The 22,639-nt window shown below is 42.6% G+C and overlaps 1 protein-coding gene across 3 annotated transcripts in view; it reads left to right on the top strand.

Moving 5' to 3' along the window:
* The first annotated feature begins 1,255 nt into the window (after nucleotides 1–1,255).
* Nucleotides 1,256–22,639, top strand: part of LOC139553673 (low density lipoprotein receptor adapter protein 1-B-like) — a 91,827-nt gene continuing 70,443 nt past the window's right edge. Inside the window, exon 1 of one of the 3 annotated variants that reach the window (XM_071366247.1) lies at nucleotides 1,256–1,561. In XM_071366247.1, coding sequence (XP_071222348.1) covers nucleotides 1,477–1,561 — 85 coding nt within the window. In that variant the 5' untranslated portion in view covers nucleotides 1,256–1,476. The remainder of the gene's footprint in view (nucleotides 1,562–22,639) is intronic. The other 2 variants (XR_011670700.1, XM_071366245.1) reach the window with 2 other exon arrangements.

Below are 22,639 nucleotides of genomic sequence, written 5' to 3'. Positions count from 1 at the left end.
TATTTGAAAAATGCAAAGTGGAGACGGTCATAACTCATGTGTGGAACACAGTTTCATTATTCAGATTCAATCAGAGCCAACTCAAAATATTTATATTGACAAAAAACCACCACCATTCCTTCATGAATCTAGGGGAGAAGAGCTTTTGTTATGGCCTGACACCCAAGAGTCCCCTAGGGAGTCCTTTCAACACAGCTCTGTCTCCAGACAGGTGATCATGTCACAGAGTCTACCAGGAACAGGGTAGTCTGGAGGGACTTGCTGAGAGCTGGGGTCTATGGTGATGGAGCAAAGGCTCACTGGCACTGGCACGGCTTTGTTTTTTCACCAGCAGCTGTCTGTCATGGCACCAAGGGAGATTGGGGCTTGGGTTACACAGGGGGAGGGGGGGGGGGGGGGGTGCTCAGGTTTAACTGTAAATGAAATGTGTAACTTGAGAGGAAATCCAACATCTGTGCAGTGCACATCATCATGATGACAAATATTGTAGCCCATGACAGGAGTCCTGTCAGATATCTACATGATATGTGGCAACTCGGAATTAATTTATCTAGTCTACATATTCACCATGTCCATAATTATTTAGCCACATTAGTTTATGAACACATCAATTAGTAATTTATGTCTATTTTGTTGATATTCTGATAAACTTCACTATTCAAAACAATAGGAAAATCAGTCACACTGAAGTCACCACCTCCGCGAGCAACAAGGGCCCGGAAAGAGCTGCGTAGCGAGCTTGCTCGTGCGATAAAGGACAAAGAGAGCCCAAATCTGTCCACGTTGAATAGATCCTTAATTATTAAGCAGGTGAGTAGTTTGTGTATGGGGGGGTGGCGGCGGCAATGAGTGTCGGATTTAGTCAAGATAAACATAAATTGCTATATTATAAGATTCTTAACGCTTAGGTTGTTATGAGTGTACTGATATAAGTGTAATGCACGTGACATCCGGACAACTGAGAAAAAAACACTTTATATCGGAGTTGTCCCCTGTAGGCGTTCGAGACTGTTTATGCATATTCATGAGGCTAGCAAGCGTCTCCATTGAATACAGTCGGTTAACGTCACCCCGCCCCCATCCCCTCATCGAATATTAAAAACTATATTTAAATAAGGAGATGTTTCCACCAATCCAAAGAGAGGAATAGGCGGGAGCTTGACAGCCCGCCATTCCGCTCTGTGGACAACGAATCCCATTGTTAGGGTGGAGACATAAGCATCTCGTCATTATATCTACATCTCTGTTAAATATTCCACAAATATACGTCACGTACATTATGCGGTTAATTTACATAGCTAGCTACATAACACCGCCCAGTGGGACGAATATGATGTTTCTATTCTGGGCTGTCTTTGAAACAGTAGTGGGGGGAAAAAACCGCTGGAAAAGTTTGGGAGAGTGTGACAAACCAAGCGCTTCGAGAGACAAGAATCGAAACCCGTTGGGCTCTTTGCCCCAATTTTGGATTACGATATGGACGCTTTGAAGTCGGCTGGAAGGGCAATAATTCGGAGCCCCAGTCTCGCTAAACAGTCATGGGGTGTGGGCAGACATAAAAGTAAGTAGTATTGGTAGCAAGCTGACTAGCTAGCATGTGGATACTAGTAAAAGGTAAACAAGTGTTTGCTATCTAGTCTTTCCTATGTAACTATATTTAAACGCTGGGTACCGAATGTAGCTTCCTGCTGTATTCCCCAATGTGTTCCTCTGTAGCTAGAGTAAAGTTCAGTACTTAAAGATCATACCTAGACTGAAAGTACTTATCTCACACACGCATACCGAAACACATTCACATTCATATGCAGCTGCTACTCCGTTCTTTATTCTTAAACATATCTATCCTGATGCCTAGTCACTTTACCCTGCCTTTATGTACATAACTCTCATACCCCTGCACATGTATCTGGTACTAGTACTCCCTGTATATTCCTACATGCTATACCGAAACACATTCACATTCATATGCAGCTGCTACTCCGTTCTTTATTCTTAAACATATCTATCCTGATGCCTAGTCACTTTACCCTGCCTTTATGTACATAACTCTCATACCCCTGCACATGTATCTGGTACTAGTACTCCCTGTATATTCCTACATGCTTGTATCTTATTCCTATTGTTACTTTTTTGTAATTATTTTAACTCTGCATCGTTGAAGGGATGTAAGCAAGCATTTCATGATGAAGTCTACACACCCGTTATATTCTGCGCATGTGACAAGTATTTGTAAATATATATATTTTTTCTTGTGATTGCCGATAGATCATTAAAACTAAAACGTGCTAGGAAGATTGTTTGGCTATCATACCAGGTTTTCCCCAGGAAGCGTCTAGCCAGAATAGATTCTGACCATACTCTTGTTTACAGCTGTACTGGGGTCGGACTAGCCCAATATTGGACTAAAGGAGCCTAAAGTTACTCCTTAGTCCAAGGAACCTGCATGTTCAGTTTAAAGAGAATTGGCCCTGGAAGCCAAAACGGCCAAATAGCCTACTCAATATAAACGTGAATCGATTCTCAATTCCGGTATAGTTCTAGAAACATAAATCCCTCAATTTAAAAATCACATCAATAATTTCACAAATGCCAAATACACACTTACTGTACACTTTTAACACCGTTGCAGGTGACACGTTTTTGGCGTCTGTCTTCAGTTTACACACAGGTGTTCAGAAACACAGATTGCTAATTAGCACAGGTAATCCACTGTTTTCCATAAACAAATGCTGTAACATGGAAATATGGCCGTGTGGGAACCTTTACCCTATAAAAGGTGTGTATCAATTTAACCATTTGTTTTTTGGAAATAATTTCTCACCGGTATGAAAGATAAGGTCCTTATGCTTCCAAAACCGTACCGCAAACAATGCCTGTTAATGTTCTGACGAAGCGTCGCAGCTCTTAACAAAATTCAACGCTACAGAAAACGCCTTCATCCAATGACTTGTGTATTGTAATGGAACTGAGTCATGATCAAGGGCTAGGGTCGGACAGGCTTCCTGTTTAGATTAAGACACTGCGGAGCCGGCACGAGATATCGCTCAAAAAACAAATTGTCTACACATTTTGCTTCACAATTTTTTTTAAAGGAGTGGTGGTAGTCTTACATGCTGACCAGACCGGACACGTCGCGTGCGCGAGCGTCGCAAAATAAATGTAGAAATCCATGTTATTCAATTATTGCACCCACACTGCTTGCGCGCCAAGGGCTAAAATAGATGTCGTTCCTATTTCTGACGCAGATCGCGCTGCAAGTCCTGCCTCTCCCATCTCCTCATTGGTTTATAGAAGCAGGTATCCACTGCCATCTCCCCATTGGTTTATAGAAGCAGGTACCCACGTGCCATCTCCTCATTGGTTATACCCACGTGGGTGATAGAAAGACGAAAACTGTTTTGCTGGTAGTCGTGGTAATACAATGAAAGTTTAGATGCGATCACCATATAATTTAAACGATGAAAAAGCCTGGAAGGAGGAGAGATGACTAGAAACGATTCGGTTGGCCGTTTTATATGTGGATTAATTGTCGGAGTAGAGATCCTTGTCCATTTCAGGTCAAATAACAACTCAAGGTTTATATCCCAGGACAAATTAGCTAGCAACAGCAAGCTAGCTAAACAGGACAAATTAACGTTAGCTAGCAAGTGCAAGCTGACTAGCTAAAATACCATACATGTTTAATGCTTTTCGACCTGTCCCCAAATTAATGTCATTGGTTCAGAGTTTGTTTTGATATTTTAACCTGCGTGTCGTGATCGCGTTTGGTGTGGGGGGGGCAAAATAAATTTGCGCACGATGGCGCACGTGGCGCAGCCGGTTTGGGCAAGGTGTTAGAGGGGGCTCGATTTAGTTTTTTTTGGTTAACATGTAGCCTAAAAAACAACAAGCTGTAAACACCTTTCAAACACATACTGTATGATCAACACTTGGGAAATTGGCTTAAAATGTAATCCATGGATCACAAGCCACTTTAAACAATGCCACTTTTATATGTTTACATACCCTTCATTACTCATCTCATATGTATATACTGTACTCTATACCATCTACTGCATCTTGCCTATGCGGTTCTGTACCATCACTCATTCATATATTTTTATGTACATATTCTTCATCCCTTTACACTTGTGTGTATTACTCGTTGGTTATTACTGCATTGTCGGAACTAGAAGCACAAGCATTTTCGCTACACTCGCATTAACATCTGCTAATCTTGTGTATGTGATAAATAAAATTTGATTTTGATTTAAAAACAGACTTCTTTACTTATTTTATTACACTGAACAAAAATAACAATTTCATCTTTTTTTTTTTTTTTTTTTTTTTACTGAGTTAGTTCATACAAGGAAATCAGTTAATCTAAATAAATTCATTATACCCTAATTTATGGATTTCACATGCCAGGGAGCGCATAGGCCCACCCACTGGGGAGCCAGGCCCAGCCAATCAGAATATGAATTTCCCCAGAAAAGGGCATTACTACAGACAGAAATACTCCTCAGCTAACCCCCCCCCGAGGTCCTGGGCTGGAGTGGCTACATGCGGTTGTGATGCCAGTTGGACGTACTGCCAAATTCTCTAAAACATTGTTGGAGACAGCTTGTGGGAGAGAAATTAACATTCAATTCTCTGGCAACAGCTCTGGTGGACATTCCTTCAGTCAGCATGCCAATTGCACACTCCCTCAAAAGTTGAGACATCTGTATTGTTTGACAAAACTGCACATTTTAAAGTGACCTTTTATTGTCCCCAGCACAAGGTGCACCTGTGTAATGATCATGCTGTTTAATCAACTTCTTGATATGCCACACCTGTCAGGTGGATGGATTATCTTGGCAAAAGAGAAATGGTCACAAACAGGGATATAAACAAATGTGTGCCTACAATTGAGGCTAAATAAGCATTTTGTCTATGAATTCTTATTTTTTTGCTGATATTTTTATTTCAGGTCATGGACCATGGGACCAACACTTTACATGTTGCGTTTTATATTTTTATTCTGTATAGATAAATAATCTTCATAAAATCTCCATGTTGGCAGGTAGCCTAGTGGTTAGAGCGTTGGGCTGAAAGGTTGGTGGTTGCTGGATCGAATCCCCGAGCTGACAAGGTAAAGATCTGTCGTTCTGCCCCTGAACAAGGCAGTTAACCCACTGTTCCCCGGTAGGCCGTCATTGTAAATAAGAATTTGTTCTTAACTGACTAGCCAAGTTAAATAAAGGTTACATTATATATAAAATATATCTTCATGCACTACCATTGGCTGTGGAGCTGCATGATTCTCACAATGGCTTTGATCTGTCTTCAGTGGTTTGTCACACACAGCTATACGATGTGCAGACACCCGAGTGGGTGCGTATGATCACCCTATTGTAGTATGGTTTTTCAAAGCGAGGTGTAGCTGCTTCGTAAAACCTTTTTTTGCTTGGTTTCACAGAGGGAACATTGCCCCCTCCCCTTGTCTCACCTTCCTTTTCTTCACAGACAGTGGGGTCGTTGGCAGACTTGGTAGAATGATGCCACATGTGCAATCAATGCTTTGTTTTGGTCCACTTTCTCTGGGTGAATAATGAGGCTTTCTAAAGGCCTACTTCCTGTCCCCAGTCTCTCCCGGCAGAGACGATGCATGGCCAACAGCCAGGGTTGGTGGAAGCTGATAATGCCCATATAAAATCATGGCTACAGATTTATCAGGGCAGCGTTGCATCTTCACCTTTTATGTTGTTGACCTCTATATGCAGGTCATGTGGGCCCTGGTCTGTGATAGCCTCTGGTCTAGACCTGCATTTCCTCTCACCCACACGCTGCCTATTCCTAGCAAGTCAGTGTTTATGGCCAAAACATCTATGTGGTTATTTCAATACAGCATGGCTAGTGTAGAGTGCACTGGTAGCTGCTGTTGATAGAAAGTAACTTGTTACATCTTGTCATAACTGGAAGCATACCACTGCTGCAAGATAGTCTGTGTTTTGTTGTGGGCAAGTGATGCATGCTGCTTTCAATGCTGAGACCAAAAAACAGAAGTATTCAGAGTCTTGTTATTGAGATGTCTGGAGTCCATGCAAGGCACCTCCAAGTCCAAACACACCTGGATTCAATGTTGGTGTCCTCCACCCCTACATGATAGAATGTTTGAGTCCCAAATAAAGTAACTTGGCGCTCATGACTTGGGCTTGGCCTTGTACATGCATGCCTATTTTGTTTTGGCATCTATGCACAGAGCACCCCCCCGCCCCAGTCTCTTTTTAACCATGCCTTTATTTGTTCCTAATTTATTTATCCCATTGATATTTGAAGTGTTGTTTTCAAGAGAGACCACTCAAGTCTGCAGAGTATAATTCGAGGCATTCACAGCTATGATTCTCCCCCACTTAACATACTGCTTGACTAGTTGGACCCAAGCTTGCTGTACAACATTAAAACCCATTCGGTCTGTCTACAATCAGACTCTCAATGTTCTTGATAGAAAGCCCGATAGCCATCACCACTGTTACATCCTCAGAATGCATAAGCTCCTGAGTTGGGATAATCTTGTGCAATGTCTTGTATTCAAGATCCTAAATGGCCTGGCTCCCCCTCCACTTAGTGCTTTTGTCAAACAGAAACCCAAACCCATGGCAGCAGATTCACAAAGTCTGCCATGAGAGGTGACTGTGTAGTTCCCTTAAGGAAAAGCACCTTTTGTCAAACTGCTTTCTCTGTTAGAGCTTCCCATGTCTGGAACACACTGCCATCAGACACACGACTATTGCAACTTCACAAAAAGCAAAGACATGGCTAAAGGACAGTCAGATTTGTGAACATAATCCCTAGCTGTGTATTGTCGTTTTCCATGTATTCCAATTCAGAGTTTTAATAGTCACACGTACAAGGTTGCAGGTGTGATTGCAGTGTACAGTGAAAAACTTAGGCTTTGAGCTTCAACATTCAAATGATGAAAATGGTAGTAAAAAAAAACAGTACAAATAAATAGCACTATATACATAAAAACAACTGTGACAGTGATGAATAAATAAATGTTAATTTGGGTAGAGGGAGAGTAAAGACTGAGGGGGTGCGGTGGAATGGCCATCAGCAGCATGACCATTGAGTGAAATAAAAACCAATGTTTTCATATTTAAGTAATATACAGTTGAAGTTGGAAGTTTACATACACCTTAGCAAAATACATTTAAATGCAGTTTTTCACAATTCCGGATTTTTAATCCAAGTAAAAATTCCCTGTTTTAGGTCAGTTAGGATTACCACTTTATTTTAAGAATGAAATGTCAGAATAATAGTAGAGAGAATTATTTATTTATAACCTTTTATTTCTTTCATCACATTCCCAGTGGGTCAGAAGTTTACATACACTCAATTAGTATTTGGTAGCATTGCCTTTAAATTGTTTAACTTGGGTCAAACATTTCAGGTAGCCTTCCACAAGCTTCCCACAATAAGTTGGGTGAATTTTGACCCATTCCTCCTGACAGAGCTGGTGTAACTGAGTCAGGTTTGTAGGCCTCCTTGCTCGCACACACTTTTTCAGTTCTGCGCACAACTTTTCTATAGGATTGAGGTCAGGGCTTTGTCATGGCCACTCCAATACCTTGACTTTGTTGTCCTTAAGCCATTTTGCCACAACTTTGTAGGTATGCTTGGGGTCAATGTCCATTTGGAAGACCCATTTGCGACCAAGCTTTAACTTCCTGACTGATTTCTTGAGATGTTGCTTCAATATATCCAAATTTCCTCCTCATGACGCCATTTATTTTGTGAAGTGCACCAGTCCCTCCTGCAGCAAAGCACCCCCACAACATGATGCTGCCACTCCCGTGCTTCACGGTTGGGATGGTGTTCTTCGGCTTGCAAGCCTCCCCCTTTTTCCTCCAAACATAACGATGGTCATTATGGCCAAACAGTTTTATTTTTGTTTCATCAGACCAGAGGACATTTCTCCAAAAAGTACGATCTTTGTCCCCATGTGCAGTTGCAAACCTTAGTCTGTCTTTTTTATGGCGGTTTTGGAGCAGTGGCTTCTTCCTTGCTGAGAGGCCTTTCAGGTTATGTCAATATAGGACTTGTTTTACTGTGGATAGAGACTTTTGTATCTGTTTCCTCCAGCATCTTCACAAGGTCCTTTGCTGTTGTTCTGGGATTGATTTGCACTTTTCGCACAAAAGTACGTTCATCTCTAGGAGACAGAACGCATCTCCTTCTTGAGCGATATGACAGCTGCGTGGTCCCATGGTGTTTATACGTGCGTGCTATTGTTTGTACAGATGAACGTGGTACCTTCAGGCATTTGGAAATTGCTCTCAAGGATGAACCAGACTTGTGGAGGTCTACAATGTTTTTTCTGAGGTCTTGGCTGATTTCTTTTTTCCCATGATGTCAAGCAAAGAGGCACTGAGTTTGAAGGTAGACCTTGAAATACATCCACAGGTACACCTCCAATTGACTCAAATTATGTCAATTAACCTATCAAAAGCTTCTAAATCCATGATGGAATTTTGTGGAATTTTCCCAGCTGTTTAAAGACACAGTTCATTTGGTGCATGTAAACTTCTGACCCACTGAAATTGTGATACAGTGAAATAATCTGTCTGTAAACAATTGTTGGAATAATTACTAGTCGATGTCCTAACTGACTTGCCAAAACTATAGTTTGTTAACAAGAAATGTGTGGAGCGGTTGAAAAACAAGTTTTAAAAACTCCAACCTAAGTGTATTTAAACTTCTGACTTTAACTGTACATATTAAAATCTGCAACAGTGATGAATGTCGTTGAGTCTTATCTGTTCTCTGTAGCTTGTGAGGTGTGTCAAACACTGTTTGTTGCTTTTATATATTATATTTTTTGGCAATTGCTCTGTCAGTGTGCGTACTACGTGTTGCTTGTCCTATGTTGCTCTGCATGTGCTCACTGCTCATTGTTTGTCTGTATTGTAATTGTTTTTAATAACCTTCCCGGGGACGGCTGGTTAAACCGGCACTTTTACTGAAACTCAAAGACAAAGAATAACAATGTGGTCTAAAAACAATTCCAATCAAATCAAATTTTATTGGTCGAGTACACAGATTTGCAGATGTCATCGCATGAGTGGCGAAAGGCTTCTGTTTGTAGCTCAAACAGTGCACTAATACCTAGGAGAAAAGAACGAAATAAAAAAACTCGCAAAATAATCCAGTGAAGAAATTAAGAATTTCAGAACAAGCAATGTCAGAGACTGGAATATATGTGGGTGTGGGTGTAGACAGTATATGAATAGAAAAGGTGTGTGTGTGTAGCAGTTTTTCAATAGGATGAGTCATGACAAGAGTACAGTGCATTCAGAAAGTATTCACACCCCTTGACTTTTTCCACATTTTGTTATATTTTATAGCCTTATTCTAAAATGTATTAAATAAAAATATTTCTTCATCAATCTACACACAGTACCCCATAATGTCAAAGTGAAAAAAGTTATTTTTAAAATTTCTTTTTTAGCAAATTCATTAACAAACTGATACCTTATTTACATAAGAATTCATACCTTTTGCTATGAGACTCAAACTTGAGCTCAGGTGCATCCTGTTTTCATTGATCGTCCTTGAGCTGTTTCTACAACTTGATTGGAGTCCACCTGTGGTAAATTCATTTGATTGGACATGATTTGGAAAGGCACAGTTGACAGTGCATGTCAGAGCAAAAACAAAGCCATGAGGTCAAAAGAGCTCTGAGACAGGATGTGTCCGGGCACAGATCTGGTGAAGGGTACCAACAATTGTCTGCAGCATTGAAGGTCCCCAAGAACAGTGGTCTCCATTCTTAAATGGAATCGGGGGAGAAGGGCCTTTGTCAGGGAGATGACCAAGAACCCGATGGTCACTCTGACAGAGCTCCAGAGTTTCTCTGTGGAGATGGGAGAACCTTCCAGAAGGACAACCATCTCTGCAGCACTCCACCAATCAGGCCTTTATGGTAGTGGCCAGACGGAAGCCACTCCTCAGTAAAAGGCACATGACAGCCCGCTTGGAGTTTGCCAAAGGCACCTAAAGGACTCGGACCATGAGAAACAAGATTCTCTGGTCTGAATAAACCAAGATTGAACTCTTTGGCCTGAATGCCAAGCGTCACATCTGGATTAAACCTGGCACCATCCCTATGGTGAAGCATTGTGGTGGCAGCATCATGCTGTGGGGTTGTTTTTTAGATTGAGGGAAAGATGAACGGAGCACACAGCCAAGACAATGTAGGGGTGGCTTCAGGACCAGTCTCTGAATGTCCTTGAGTGGCCCAGCCACAGCCTGGACTTGAACCATATCAAACAACTCTGGATAGACCTTGAAGTAGTGACGCTCCCCATGCAACCTGACCGAGTTTGAGAGGATCTGCAGAAAAGAATGGGAGAAACTGTCCAAATACAGGTGTGCCAAGCTTGTAGCGTCATACCCAAGAAGACTCGAGGCTGTAATCACTGCCAAAGGTGCTTCAACATAGTACAGATTAAAGGGTCTGAATACTTATGTAAGTGTGATATTTCAGTTTTATTTGTAATAAATTTGCAAAAAATTCTATAAACCTGTTTTTGCTTTGTCATTATGTGGTATTAAGGGGGGGAAACAATTTAATCAATTTTAGAATAAGGCTGTAACGTAACAATGTGGAAAAAGTCAAGGGGTCTGAATACTTTCCGAATGCACTGCACATACACTGAGTTTACAAAACATTAAGGACACCTGCTCTTTCGATGAAATAGACTGCCCAGGTGAATCCAGGATCTCTTATTGATGCCACTTGTTAAATCCACTTCAATCAATGTAGCTGAAGGGGAGGAGACTGTTTTAAACAAGCATTTTTAAGTCTTGAGACATGAATTGTGTGTGTGGCTTTCAGAAGGTGAATGGTTGAGACAAAATATTTAAGTGCCTTTGAATGGGGTATGGTAGTAGGTGCAAGGCGCACCGGTTTGTGTAAAGAACTGCAACGCTGCTGGGGTTTTCACGCTTAACGGTTTCCCGTGTGTATTAAGAGTGGTCCACCACCCAAAGGACATCTAGTCAACTTGACAACTGTAGGAAGCATTGGAGTCAACATGGGCCAGCATCCCTGTGGAACGATTTCGACACCTTGTACAGTCCATGCCCCAATGAATTGAGGCTGGTCTGAGGACAAAAGGAGGGGTGCAACTCAATATTGGGAAGATGTCCTTATTGTTTTGTACACTGTGTATAAAGTTGGTAAAATAGTATGTAAACATTAGTGACCAGTGTTCAATGACTTTAGGGTAGCAGTCTCAAAGGTGCAGGGTAGAGTACCTGGTGGTAGCTGGCTAGTAACAGTGACTAAGGTTCAGGGCAGAGTACTGGGCGTAGGCCGGCTAGTGGTGACTATTTAACAGTCTGATGGCCTGGAGATAGAAGCTGTCTCTCGCTCCCAGCTTTGATGCACTTGTACTGTTTCCGCCTTCTAGATGGTAGCGAGGTGAGCAGGCCTTGGCTTGGGTGGCTGAGATCCTTGATGATCATCTTTGCCTTCCTGTGACACTGGGTACTGTAGATGTCCTGAAAGGCAGGCATTGTGCCCCCAGTGATGCGGTGGGCTAACCACATCACCCTCTGAAGAGCCCTGCGGTTGTGGACAGTGCAATTGCCATACGGGCGGCGATACAGCACAACAGGATGCTCTCAATCGTACATCTGTAGAAGTGTGTGGGTCTTAGGGGTCACCCCTGTGGGGCTCCTATGTTGAGGATCAGCGTGGTGGCGGTGTTGTTGCTTACCTTCCCTACCTGGGGTTGGCTCGTCAGGAAGTCCAGGACTAAGTTGCACAAGGAGGGGTTCAGACCCATGGCCCTGAGCTTAGTGATGAGCTTGGAGGGCACTATAATGTTGAAGGCTGAGCTGTAATCGATGAACAGCATTCTTACACAGGTATTTCTCGTGTCCAGGTGGTATAGCGCAGTGCAATGACTATTGCGTCGTCCGTGGATCTGTTGGGACGATATGCGAATTGTAGTGGGTCTAGTGTGTTTGGTAAGGTGATATGGTCTTTAACTAGCCTCTCAAAGCACTTTATGATGACAGAAGTGAGTGCTACGTGACGATAGTCATTTAGTTCAGTTACCTTCACGTTCTTGGATACAGGGACAATGGTGGACATCTTCAAGCAAGTGGGGACAACAGACTGGGATATGGAGAGAGTGAATAAGTCCGTTAACACTCCAGCCAGCTTGCCTGCACATGCTCTGAGGACGTGGCTTGGAATGCCATCTGAGCTGGCAGCCTTGCAAAGGTTAACACTCTTAAATTACTTACTCACATTGGGACACAGAGAACGCGTGAACACAGTCCTTGTGAGTGTTGGTGGCCCGCGTTAGCGGCTAAATGTTTTCCTTGAAGCGGGCGAAGATGTTTAGCTTGTCCGGGAGAGAGGCGTCGGTGAACGCGACATGCTTGGCATTCCCTTTATAATCTGTAATTGTCTGGAGTCCTAGTCCCATACGTCTTGTGTCTGAGCCGTTGAATTGAGACCACTTTGTACCTGTAGTGTCATTTTTGTCTCTGATTGCTTTACGGAGGTCATAGCTGGTCTGTTTGTACACGTCCATGTTCCCAGTCCTCTTGCCATGGTTAAATGTGGTGGTTTGCGCTTTCAGTTTTGATCGAATGCGGCCATCTATCTATGGTTTTTGGTTTGGATAAGCCATAATCGTTGCAGTCGGAACAACATCCTCTAAGCACTTCCTTATGCCCCGGGTCAGTGTACAAGTCAATACTATTCTCAGAGGCGACCCTGAACATTTTCCAGTCCGCGTTATCAAAACAATCTTGAAGGACAGATTCCGATTGGTCAGACCAATGTTGAACAGTCCTTACCACGGTAGCTTCCTGTTTAAGTTTCTGCCTATAGGTAGGGAGGAGAAGAATGGAGGCGTGATCTGATTTGGGGAGGGCCTTGTAGCCGTCCTGGAAGGGAGAGTAGCAATGATCCAGGGTTTCGGGATGTAAAGGGGTTGACATTTGAAGGAGGTATTCCAGATCGTAAGAACAAAAAAATCTTCTGTAACAATGTTGCAGAATGCCTTCTATAATGGATGTCTAAAAGCACATTCCATCATAGACGACTCAGTCAGGAAGGAGGGAAAGATGGCGGAAGAGGATGCTGAGTTCGAATCAAGCAGCGCGTCATGCAAATTGGTGAAAACGAATATTGTAAATGGACAACAGTAGTATTGACAACTGGAACAAAGGAAATTGTCTAAAATTGGAGTGGAGGATAAGTTTATGAATGATAATGAATCATTTCTTTTTGGGATGCGTTTGAGTAAGGATGCATATGTGGGAGACCTGTTTTGAGGTGTGGAAAATGGTAAAGTATGCGCTGTGAAAAGGGGTGTGTTACGGATACAAGTGTTCTGTGTGTATCCTGTGTGTATTTCTTTTCTCTCCTTCTCCCCTACTCACAGGTGACAATAATCATTCCCCAATCAGTCATCAATCAGTCGCTAATCAGAAGACACCTGCTCCTTTTCCCTTACCCAATCACGGTCCCTTTCCCTTGGTTTAAAACCCCTGTCAGTTGTTTTCTCCCCAGCTCAATCTCTTTTGTAAATGCCTTCTGTCTGTAGATCGCTTGTGTGTTTTGCATCTGCATGCCACTTTGTCCCCACCTGTGAGTATTGTTTTGGTTATGGTGTTTGAGTGTTTGTTTGATGGTGGGAAAAGGGGGTAACCAGACAAGTCGCCCTTGGGCATACACTACCCGTAGGTAAACTTTGTTATATAAACACTAGTTAGAACTGGGCGGACCACCCCCTGTATTTTTGGTTAGTTAGTTAGCTGTTTGTGAAGTAGGCTAGTCTAGCTTAGGGGTGTTTTTGGATTATTCTTTCATTCCTTGGGTCCCGCTCAGCCCCTTTTCCTGCTCCCCCCATTACCGTGTGTTTTTAAATAAACCTTGAGTGTTTGACGGTAGTAATTTAGTTGTCTGTGGTTATTTTTGTTCTCACTGTTACGTTGTCACTATAATAATTTGCATGAGTTGTGTTACGGGTCCCATTACCATCCCCCCTAGATTGTCGGGCCAGAGGGATTCGTAACAGGGTGCCTGTCAGTTACCAGGACTGTGTATTTTGATTAAATGTATTTCTGAAGAACAGAGGAAGATTGCAGTGAGTTTTGAACTTCAAAGTAGAGCACCTGTCAAAGAAGTCATCTCAGGGGCGACGGTGGATGTTGTTGATATCACAAGTTTACTGGAGAACTGAGACGAAGTAGAGACTCTGGACAGGGTGGATAAGGTTTAATTAAAAGCAATTTATTCAGAGGTAAAGATATCTGAAATAGCGTGCACGGACCCTTTCATCAAGCTCAAATGGAACTCTCCGAAAGAAGCCCAGATAACAGAGTGCATAGACATTTTATACAAAGATAGAAAGTAGGTTGAGTCTGGAAGTTCTTGTCCTCTGGTTGGTCCTGATGAGTTGGGCGAGGTCCCCTTCAGGCTAGTATCACTGTCTCATTGGCTCTGAGTAGATTTCTTTGTCTTCAGAAATGTTCAGCTAAAACAGGAGATTTTGTGTGTGCGTAGATGTTCCTGTCTTATCAGTGTTTATGAAAGGTTTGCGTCAGCCCTCTGTCCTTGAGTATGTGTGTCTCAGTATCTCGTGATATGCAGTACCAGGCACCCTTTTCTTATCAGTCTTTATGAAAGGCCTGTGTCAGCCATCTGTCTCTGGGTGTGTGTGGGTCTCAGTATCTGCTTATGAGTTTGTGAGAAACCCTGTTTGGAAAGAAGTTAGTTATAACAACGTAATAGCAAATATGCTTGTGTTATAATAAATGATATTTATTACAATGTTCAGGTTGAATACCTGAAGAGCATCCCTGATGTGGTTGGTGCCTGGCGTCTGAACCGCTGGGTGAATGGAGAAATAAAGTCTGTCGGTCCTGTCTTTTGATAAAGAGCTAATACACAACCAAGCTTCACAAACGTAGGTAAGATGCGCTTTCGTCCCCAAACCATTGCAATGTAAGAATTGTAAAGGATTTGGCCATGTTTCAAGTGTGTGCAGGCGGACAGAGTGTACTGAAGAACGGTGTATAGAAGGACGACTGTGTTGCAATTTGTGGTGGGGATCATGATCCCAAGTTCCTGGAGTGCCCTTTTTAAGAGTGACAGAGATTGAGGTGGCAAAAGTTAGTGGTCAATCGAATCTTCTATGTGAATGCTATTAAAATAATTGAGAAAACAAGTGATGCTAGTGAAGATATGGTACGGGATGGACTACAGCCTGTAGTAAATGTTTGCTGCCAGTCAAAAGATACCCTGTGTGTTAAAAAGTTGGATTTTGTCGTGTTCATTGCCACAGTTATAGACTGTACTACGCTAGTCTCAAAGAAGTCTAAGAAACTGGACATTATTGTGGCTGTGGCAGAAATGTTTTTGGGACTTATGGATTTTACATCTGAAGACTTGCACGGGCTTTCTGGTGCCGGAAGACCTGCCCTCCAAGGTGCCCCCTGAGCCTGTGTAGGGAGCAGATCTGTTTTTATTTTTTAACAGAAAAGTTGTTTAATTTAGTTTATTTTAAAATGTTGGTTGTTTTTTGGTAGTTTGTTCTGATTTTGGGAATCTTGATTCCATCCTGCACAGTAGGTGGCGGGATGCATATTAAATTGTGTGATCGCCAATATACCATAGAAGAAGATGGCACAGTCAAGCTAGCGTCCTCTACAACCACAAGTCAATTGGCCCTCCCCTAAGCCCCGCCCCCCTTGGTTATTCTTGTTGACCTTGGACAACATTTTCCTGGGAAGCCCATTTCCCCATACGAACCACTGGCGAAATCAACCGTAGCGTACGTGTAGGTATGTACGGCAGGACCAAATCGGAAAGATGGTGCCTAACATCCGGTTTGGACCAAACATTTTTTCTACCAATGAGTTAGTCATTAGTATTTCAAAGAAATGGTCAAAAGCTCATGAAACATGGGACCAACACTTTACATGTTGCGTTTTATATATTTTTTCAGTATAGTAATGTTAAAATATATCACATTTACACATTTAGTAATGATAGAATGCATTTTAAACTTCACGCATAGTAACACAATAAAATAATTGTATTGCGATAAGTGGGGTGGGAATCTGAACAAATTTCAATTTTCACGCTTCTTGTACAAATCATCCTAAAGTATCTAAAAATTTGTGCCACAAATGCAAAAAAGTTAGCATTTGAAACAGTGGCCAAGTAAACAAAACCAAAGCATGGGTTGCTGTCATACCTGGTCCACAGACTCCTCACAGGGTAAGAAAACCAATATGTAATTGTGTAATTTGGGTGAACTAAAATTGACAATTTGGTTGCAATCAATTAGCGTAATTTGTCAGAGATCAAATGAATGCTTATTTGATCTGTTTCTAACTAGAAAAATGTTCAGAACAATCTGAGATGGTGAGTGTCGTGGCTTGCTGAAATTACATGGTACAACACTTTAGCCATTTGTTTTTTAACAATTTTGTTTTTGGTTAAACTCTGTTTTTGCAATGCCCTCATTAAACGTAAGCCTGTCCGAGGTGTCGGATTCGACAATGGTTGCGATCCATTGGAGTGCTGCGATTGGTTGTCCCACATTCTGGGGCGGAGCTTAGTGAAGGGTCAATTGTGTCTCTGTTTTCCATCCGCTGCCTGACTTCAGCATATAATAGAGCGAGACTCCTACACTGTTTGCCATTTCCTGCTGACAACAAACGGCTCTCGTGATTTTGGCAGTGCTGCTGATAAAGGCTTACTCTGCACAGATATTGTCTGATTCGCTTTAGTTTGTCTGAAAAATGTTCTCTGACATCAACCTTTAAAACCTCTTCTCAGGCCATAACATTTGGTTTATTTTCTTTCTGCTTTCTTTCCTCTACAATTCCCCATGTTATGTCTGTATGCCTCTGTCTGTGCTTCAGACACATTGCCTTAGTGCTGGCCTAGGAACTGTCACTGTTACCTGCCTGAAGCCCTTTCTACACTGGAAAGACTGGATTTAGAAGCTTGACCAGTTGATCCAGGACATCCACAGATGGACGCCTGGGGAAAGCCCCAAGTGGATGTGACCTGAGGTCAGGTTGAGGGGCAGAAACCATTTGACTCTTTAACCACTCAATGTGTTGGTTTATCAACCAATATAATGGCAGCTGAGGGCATGGCTGCTGTTTTACAGACTCCTAACCAACTGCGCTATTTTGTTTCATTTTTTCACATTGTTTGTAACTCATTCTGTACATAATGCTGCTGCTTATGACCGAAAGAGCTTCTGGACATCAGAACAGCAATTACTCACCTTGAACTGGATATAGATTTTTTTATTTATTTTTATGAATTTGACGTGAAGGATATACTGCTTTGTCAAGACAAGGCCCAACTCTGTCTTCAGCGTGAAGAAAAGACAGGGTGCCTTGTAAGAATCGCAGATGAGAAGGTAAACTGAACGATCTACAACTTGGGCTTGAAAAATATTACGCACTACAAAGGAAAACCCATATGCGAGCTGCCCAGTGACGCGAGCCTACCATATGAGCTAAATGCCTTTTTTATGCTCGCTTCTAGACAAGTAACACAGAAGCCTGCATGAGAGCACCAGCTGTTCTGGACGACTGTGTGATCACGCTCTCCGTACCGACGTGAGCAAGACCTTTTAAACGGGTCAACATTCACAAAGCGGATTACCAGGGCGTGTACTCAAAGCATGTGCAGACCAACTGGCAAGTGTCTTCACTGACATTTTCAACCTCTCCCTGACCGAGTCTGTAATACCTACCTGTTTCAAGCAGACTACCATAGTCCCTGTGCCCAAGAAAGTGAAGGTAACCTGCATAAATTATTATCGCCCTGTAGCACTCACGTCGGTAGCCATGAAATGCTTTGAAATGTTGGTCCTTTAGTTTTAATGTTGCTTTTCTTGTGGAGCTTGTTCATGTATTCTTCTCGTGTTCCAGGATCAAGTTATCAAGGCTTGGAAATGGACAGAAATGGCTCACATCAACACCATCATGCCGAAAACCCTAAACCCACTCAAATTCGCATACCGCCCCAACAGATCCACAGATGACGCAATCTCAATCGCACTCCACACTGCTCTTGTCCACCTGTACAAAAGGAACACCTATATGAGAATGCCTATATGTCTACAGCTCAGCGTTCAACACCATAGTGCCCTCAAAGCTCATCACTAAGCTAAGGACCCTGTGACTAAACAACTCCATCTGGAACTGGATCCTGGACTTCCTGACGGGCCGCCCCCAGGTGGTAAGGGTAGGCAACAACACATCTGCCATGCTGATCGTCAACACTGTGGCCCCTCGGGTGCAGGCTTAGTCCGCTCCTGTACTCCCTGTTCACCCATGACTGCGTGGCCAAGCACGACTCCAACACCATCATCATCTCCAACACCAACACCAAGTTAGCTGCTGACACAACAGTGGTAGGCCTGACCACCGACAACAATGAGACGGCGTATAGGGAGGTGGTCAGAGTCCTGGCAGTGTGGTACCAGGACAAAAACCTCTCCCTCAATGTGAGCAAGACAAAGGAGCTGGATCGTGTGCTATAGGAAAAGGAGGGCCGAACATGCCCCCATTGACGGGGCTGTAGTGGAGCGGGTCGAGAGTTTCAAGTTCCTTGACGTCCACATCACCAACAAACTATCATGGTCCAAACACACCAAGAATGTTGTGAAGAGGGCACGACAACACCTTTTCCCCCTCAGGAGACTGAAAAGATTTGGTATGGGTCCCCAGATCCTCATAGTTCTAAAGTTGCACCATCGAGAGTATCCTGACCGGTTGCATCATCACCTGGTATGGCAACTGCTCGACCTTTGACCATAAGGTACTGCAGAGGGTGGTGCAGGCGGCCCAGTACATCACTAGGGACAAGCTTCTTGACATCCAGGACCTATATACTATGCGGTGTCAGAGGGCCCAAAAAATTGTCAGACTCGAGTCACCCAAGTCATAGACTGTTCTCTCTGCTACTGCACGGCAAGCGGTACCGGAGCGCCAAGTCTAGGAGCAAAAGGCTCCTTAACAGCTTCTACCCCCAAGCCATAAGACTGCTGAATGATTAATCAATTGGCCACCCAGACTATTTACATTGACCCCCCCCCCCCGTTACACTGCTGCTACTTGCTGTTTATTATCTATGCATAGTCACTTTACAATTTACGTCGACTAACCTGTACCCCTACACATTGACTCGGTACTGGTATCCCCTGTATAGCTTCGTTATTGTTATGTAATTTTCTTCTTACATTTTTGGTTTGTTTTTGTATATTTAGTAACTCTTTCTTGAACTGCATTGTTGGTTAAGGGCTTGTAAGTAAACATTTCACAGTAAGGTCTACAGCAGGTAGCCTAGTGGTTAGGGCATTGGGCCAGTAACCAAAAGGTTGCTGGATCAAATCCCCAAGCTGACGAGGTAAAAATCTGTCGTTCTGCCCCTGAGCAAGGCAGTTAACCCAAATGTACCCCGGACGCCGAAGATATGAATGTCGATTATGGCAGCCCCCTGCACCTCTGATTCAGAGGGGTTGGATTAAATGCAGAAGACTCATTCAGTTGTACAACTGACTAGGTATTCCCTTTCCCTGCTGTATTCAGTGCATGTGACGAATAAAATGTGATTTGATTATAATAGTGATTCCCCTGTTGGTTGTTGTTGCTGTAGCTTCATGGGGTTATGTTGACTAGTGTGGCCAACTGGTTATTGTGGCCTGTGTAACCAGAATATCAGAGGTGACATGATCGGGAAAGATCGAGCCATGGAGGAGTAAAAGTCTGTCTAGGCTCTACTTTTCTGGTGCCCTACTACTGGTACGGGGGCAGTCTTCTAAAACGGACATGCCATACTGGAGCTGTAGTTTACTCTCTGCTCTGTCCTGGCTAGTTTTTGCCCTCTGCCTCTGGCCCGTGCAGTGGAATTGTGTCCCCTGCACAAAGTCATCCAAAGTACACTGCCAGGTTGTAATGGAGATTGCTTCCTGCATGATTCCTTTATGGAGTTGTAAAGTCCCCAGTGATGTATTGCCCTGTTACATCTCCAGTATCTCTGGAGTTTGCTTGTGTTTGGAGCCACACATGTGTGTGTCACTGTGTGGATGGGATGGAACTGAACAATCATGCTTTGTCACAGTTTTTCTTTTTAGATTGGCAATATGTAACTTTTGGGGTGACTTGACCAAATTCACATAGAAATGTGAGTGATAGATCTATCATTGTACTTGAAAGCAAGTCTGCGTGGTAGAGCTGTTCTATGTGAGCTGTTTCTATGCTTACCGTTTATAATTAAAAAAAAAAAAATTTGTCTTTTACTTTTGGTTTTATACACCAGCTTTGGTTATTTTTGGTTATGGGAACTATATTTCAGTGGTTTTAGATGGTACAATGACACTACTAGTTTATTTTGTCACCTAATCTGAAATGAGGCTAACTATTAGTTTTAGCAACCATGAAGTGGAGCGATTTCTGCATAGTACAACTGGTCAATTATTCTTTGTTATGAGAAATTCCACGGTAATGATATTCTGCTTTGACTCATTTTAAATGTATGCCAAACAAACATTGATTTCAAAATTTAACAAACCATACAGGACTACTTTTTACAAATTTTCACTGAAAAATATACAAAAATTAATTTAGTGAAAGAACTGTGCAGATGCAAACGGAATCACTGCAAAATCTCCCTCAGGGTTTTATGCCACCACAGTTTTTGGAAAATGTGTTAAATATCTGCTCCGAATTAAAGATTCAAAGTTGTCTGCAGAAGGAATTGGGTGTCAACTATGGCAATGCACCTTGAGTTTGAACACATCTATTTTGGTTATTGAACTACAGTAAGTGAAGTGGCATTACACCTGGTAATGGAATTACGGTTACTGAGTTACATCATGGGTCCCTGATCTGTACTACTGTAACGATTCTCCTCTTCGTCTGAGGAGGAGTAGGAAAAGTCAGACCAATGTGCAGCGTGGTAAATGTCCATAATTAGATTTTTAATAAATCAACATGAACACGGAACAAAATAACAAAAAACACAAACAACCAAAACAGTTCTGTATGGTGAAACACAGACACAGAAAATAACTACCCACAACCCATAGTGAGAAAACCGGCTACCTAAGTATGATTCTCAATCAGAGACAACGATCGACAGCTGCCTCTGATTGAGAACCATACCAGGCCACACACAGAAATACAAAACATAGAAAAAACAACAGAATGCCCACCCCAGCTCACGCCCTGACCAAACACAGAAATAGACAACCTAGACATAAAACATAGTTTGCTTTGTATGTTTCTATGGTCAGAACGTGACAACTACACAGAAATTAGTAATTTATGGATACGAATGTCATTCTCATGTTTCACAAGTTTGGACAGCAGAGCACATTAGAGTACAATTCAGCAGAGTATGGTAGAGGTACAGTGCAATACAATGCAGTAGAGTTCAGTAAAGTAGAGAGATTTAGAGAAAGGACAATAAATGACGGCCCAGAGTTCCATGGCTGGGCCAGCTCGTCCAGGTGGCCACATAAATTAACTCATACTTTAATGGGATTTGTAGGCCTTCAATGTGCTGTAAGTAGCCTCAAGTGGCATACAATATACTCTACTATACTTTTCTTAACTGTATTGTACTATAATATTGTATTGGTTTGTACGTTTCTGTTTACTCACAGTATTGTACTGCGCTCTACTCACTGTACTGTGCTAGCCAAACTTGTGAAACATACGTCTATGATGGGTTCAGATTTGGTCCATTTCGGTCAGTCTGGACGTTTAATCCATTGAGTCCTACCGTAACACTGGTGTGTTTTGGACTTCTAACGCCTTTTAAACATTGTGCATTTGAGCAACAGACTTCTGGGTTGTAGCGTTGGGATTCTATTTCTTCTGCATCTTGTAGGAGTAAATGAGATGTATAGGACAGCACATAGATGTATAAAATGGCTGAACATTAAAGATAGACCACACTAATGAAAGGGAGAGAACACATGGTCTGCTGACCTGACACTTAGGATAAAGAGACACATGGTCTGCTGACCTGACACTAATGATAAAGAGATTCATAGTCAGCTGCTTCTACACAGAGGTTTATAGGACAGAATCTGCTGATTCCAATAAAGGCAAACAAAACAAAGAGTACATTGACACATTATGCTGACACACTAAAGATAGAGGGATCCATAGTCAGCTGCTTCTAAAAAGAAGGCCTATAGGGCTGAATCTGCTGATTCCAATGGGGGCAAAGTGCATTGACACATTGATGAAAGGAAGAGACACAGAATCTGCTGACACACTAGGATGGAGGGTCCGGCCACCATTGTAGTCTAGCTGAGAGCAGATGTGGGCGTTATTGGGCGTGAACAAGCGGGAAGCTTGAACTAGAGGATAGTGGTGGCGAATGACTTGAGAAGGGAGACTTCATTTGCATAAGGGATGGACATAGTGCTATGTGTGTATAAATATAGGAGCTAAGGCTCTGGGCAAGGGGGGGTGTTCCGAGGGGGGTGTTCCGAGGGGTGTGTTCCGCGGGGTGTGTTCCGCGGGGACATGCCAGTTGGCTGTACAGTTGTAATAAAGAGCATGTTTGAATTTACAAGTTCTGATAAGCGTTGTATTT

Source organism: Salvelinus alpinus, chromosome 25 (assembly GCF_045679555.1).
Source record: "Salvelinus alpinus chromosome 25, SLU_Salpinus.1, whole genome shotgun sequence".
Lineage (NCBI taxonomy): Eukaryota > Metazoa > Chordata > Actinopteri > Salmoniformes > Salmonidae > Salvelinus > Salvelinus alpinus.
This window is presented reverse-complemented; position numbering and strand designations above follow the sequence as displayed.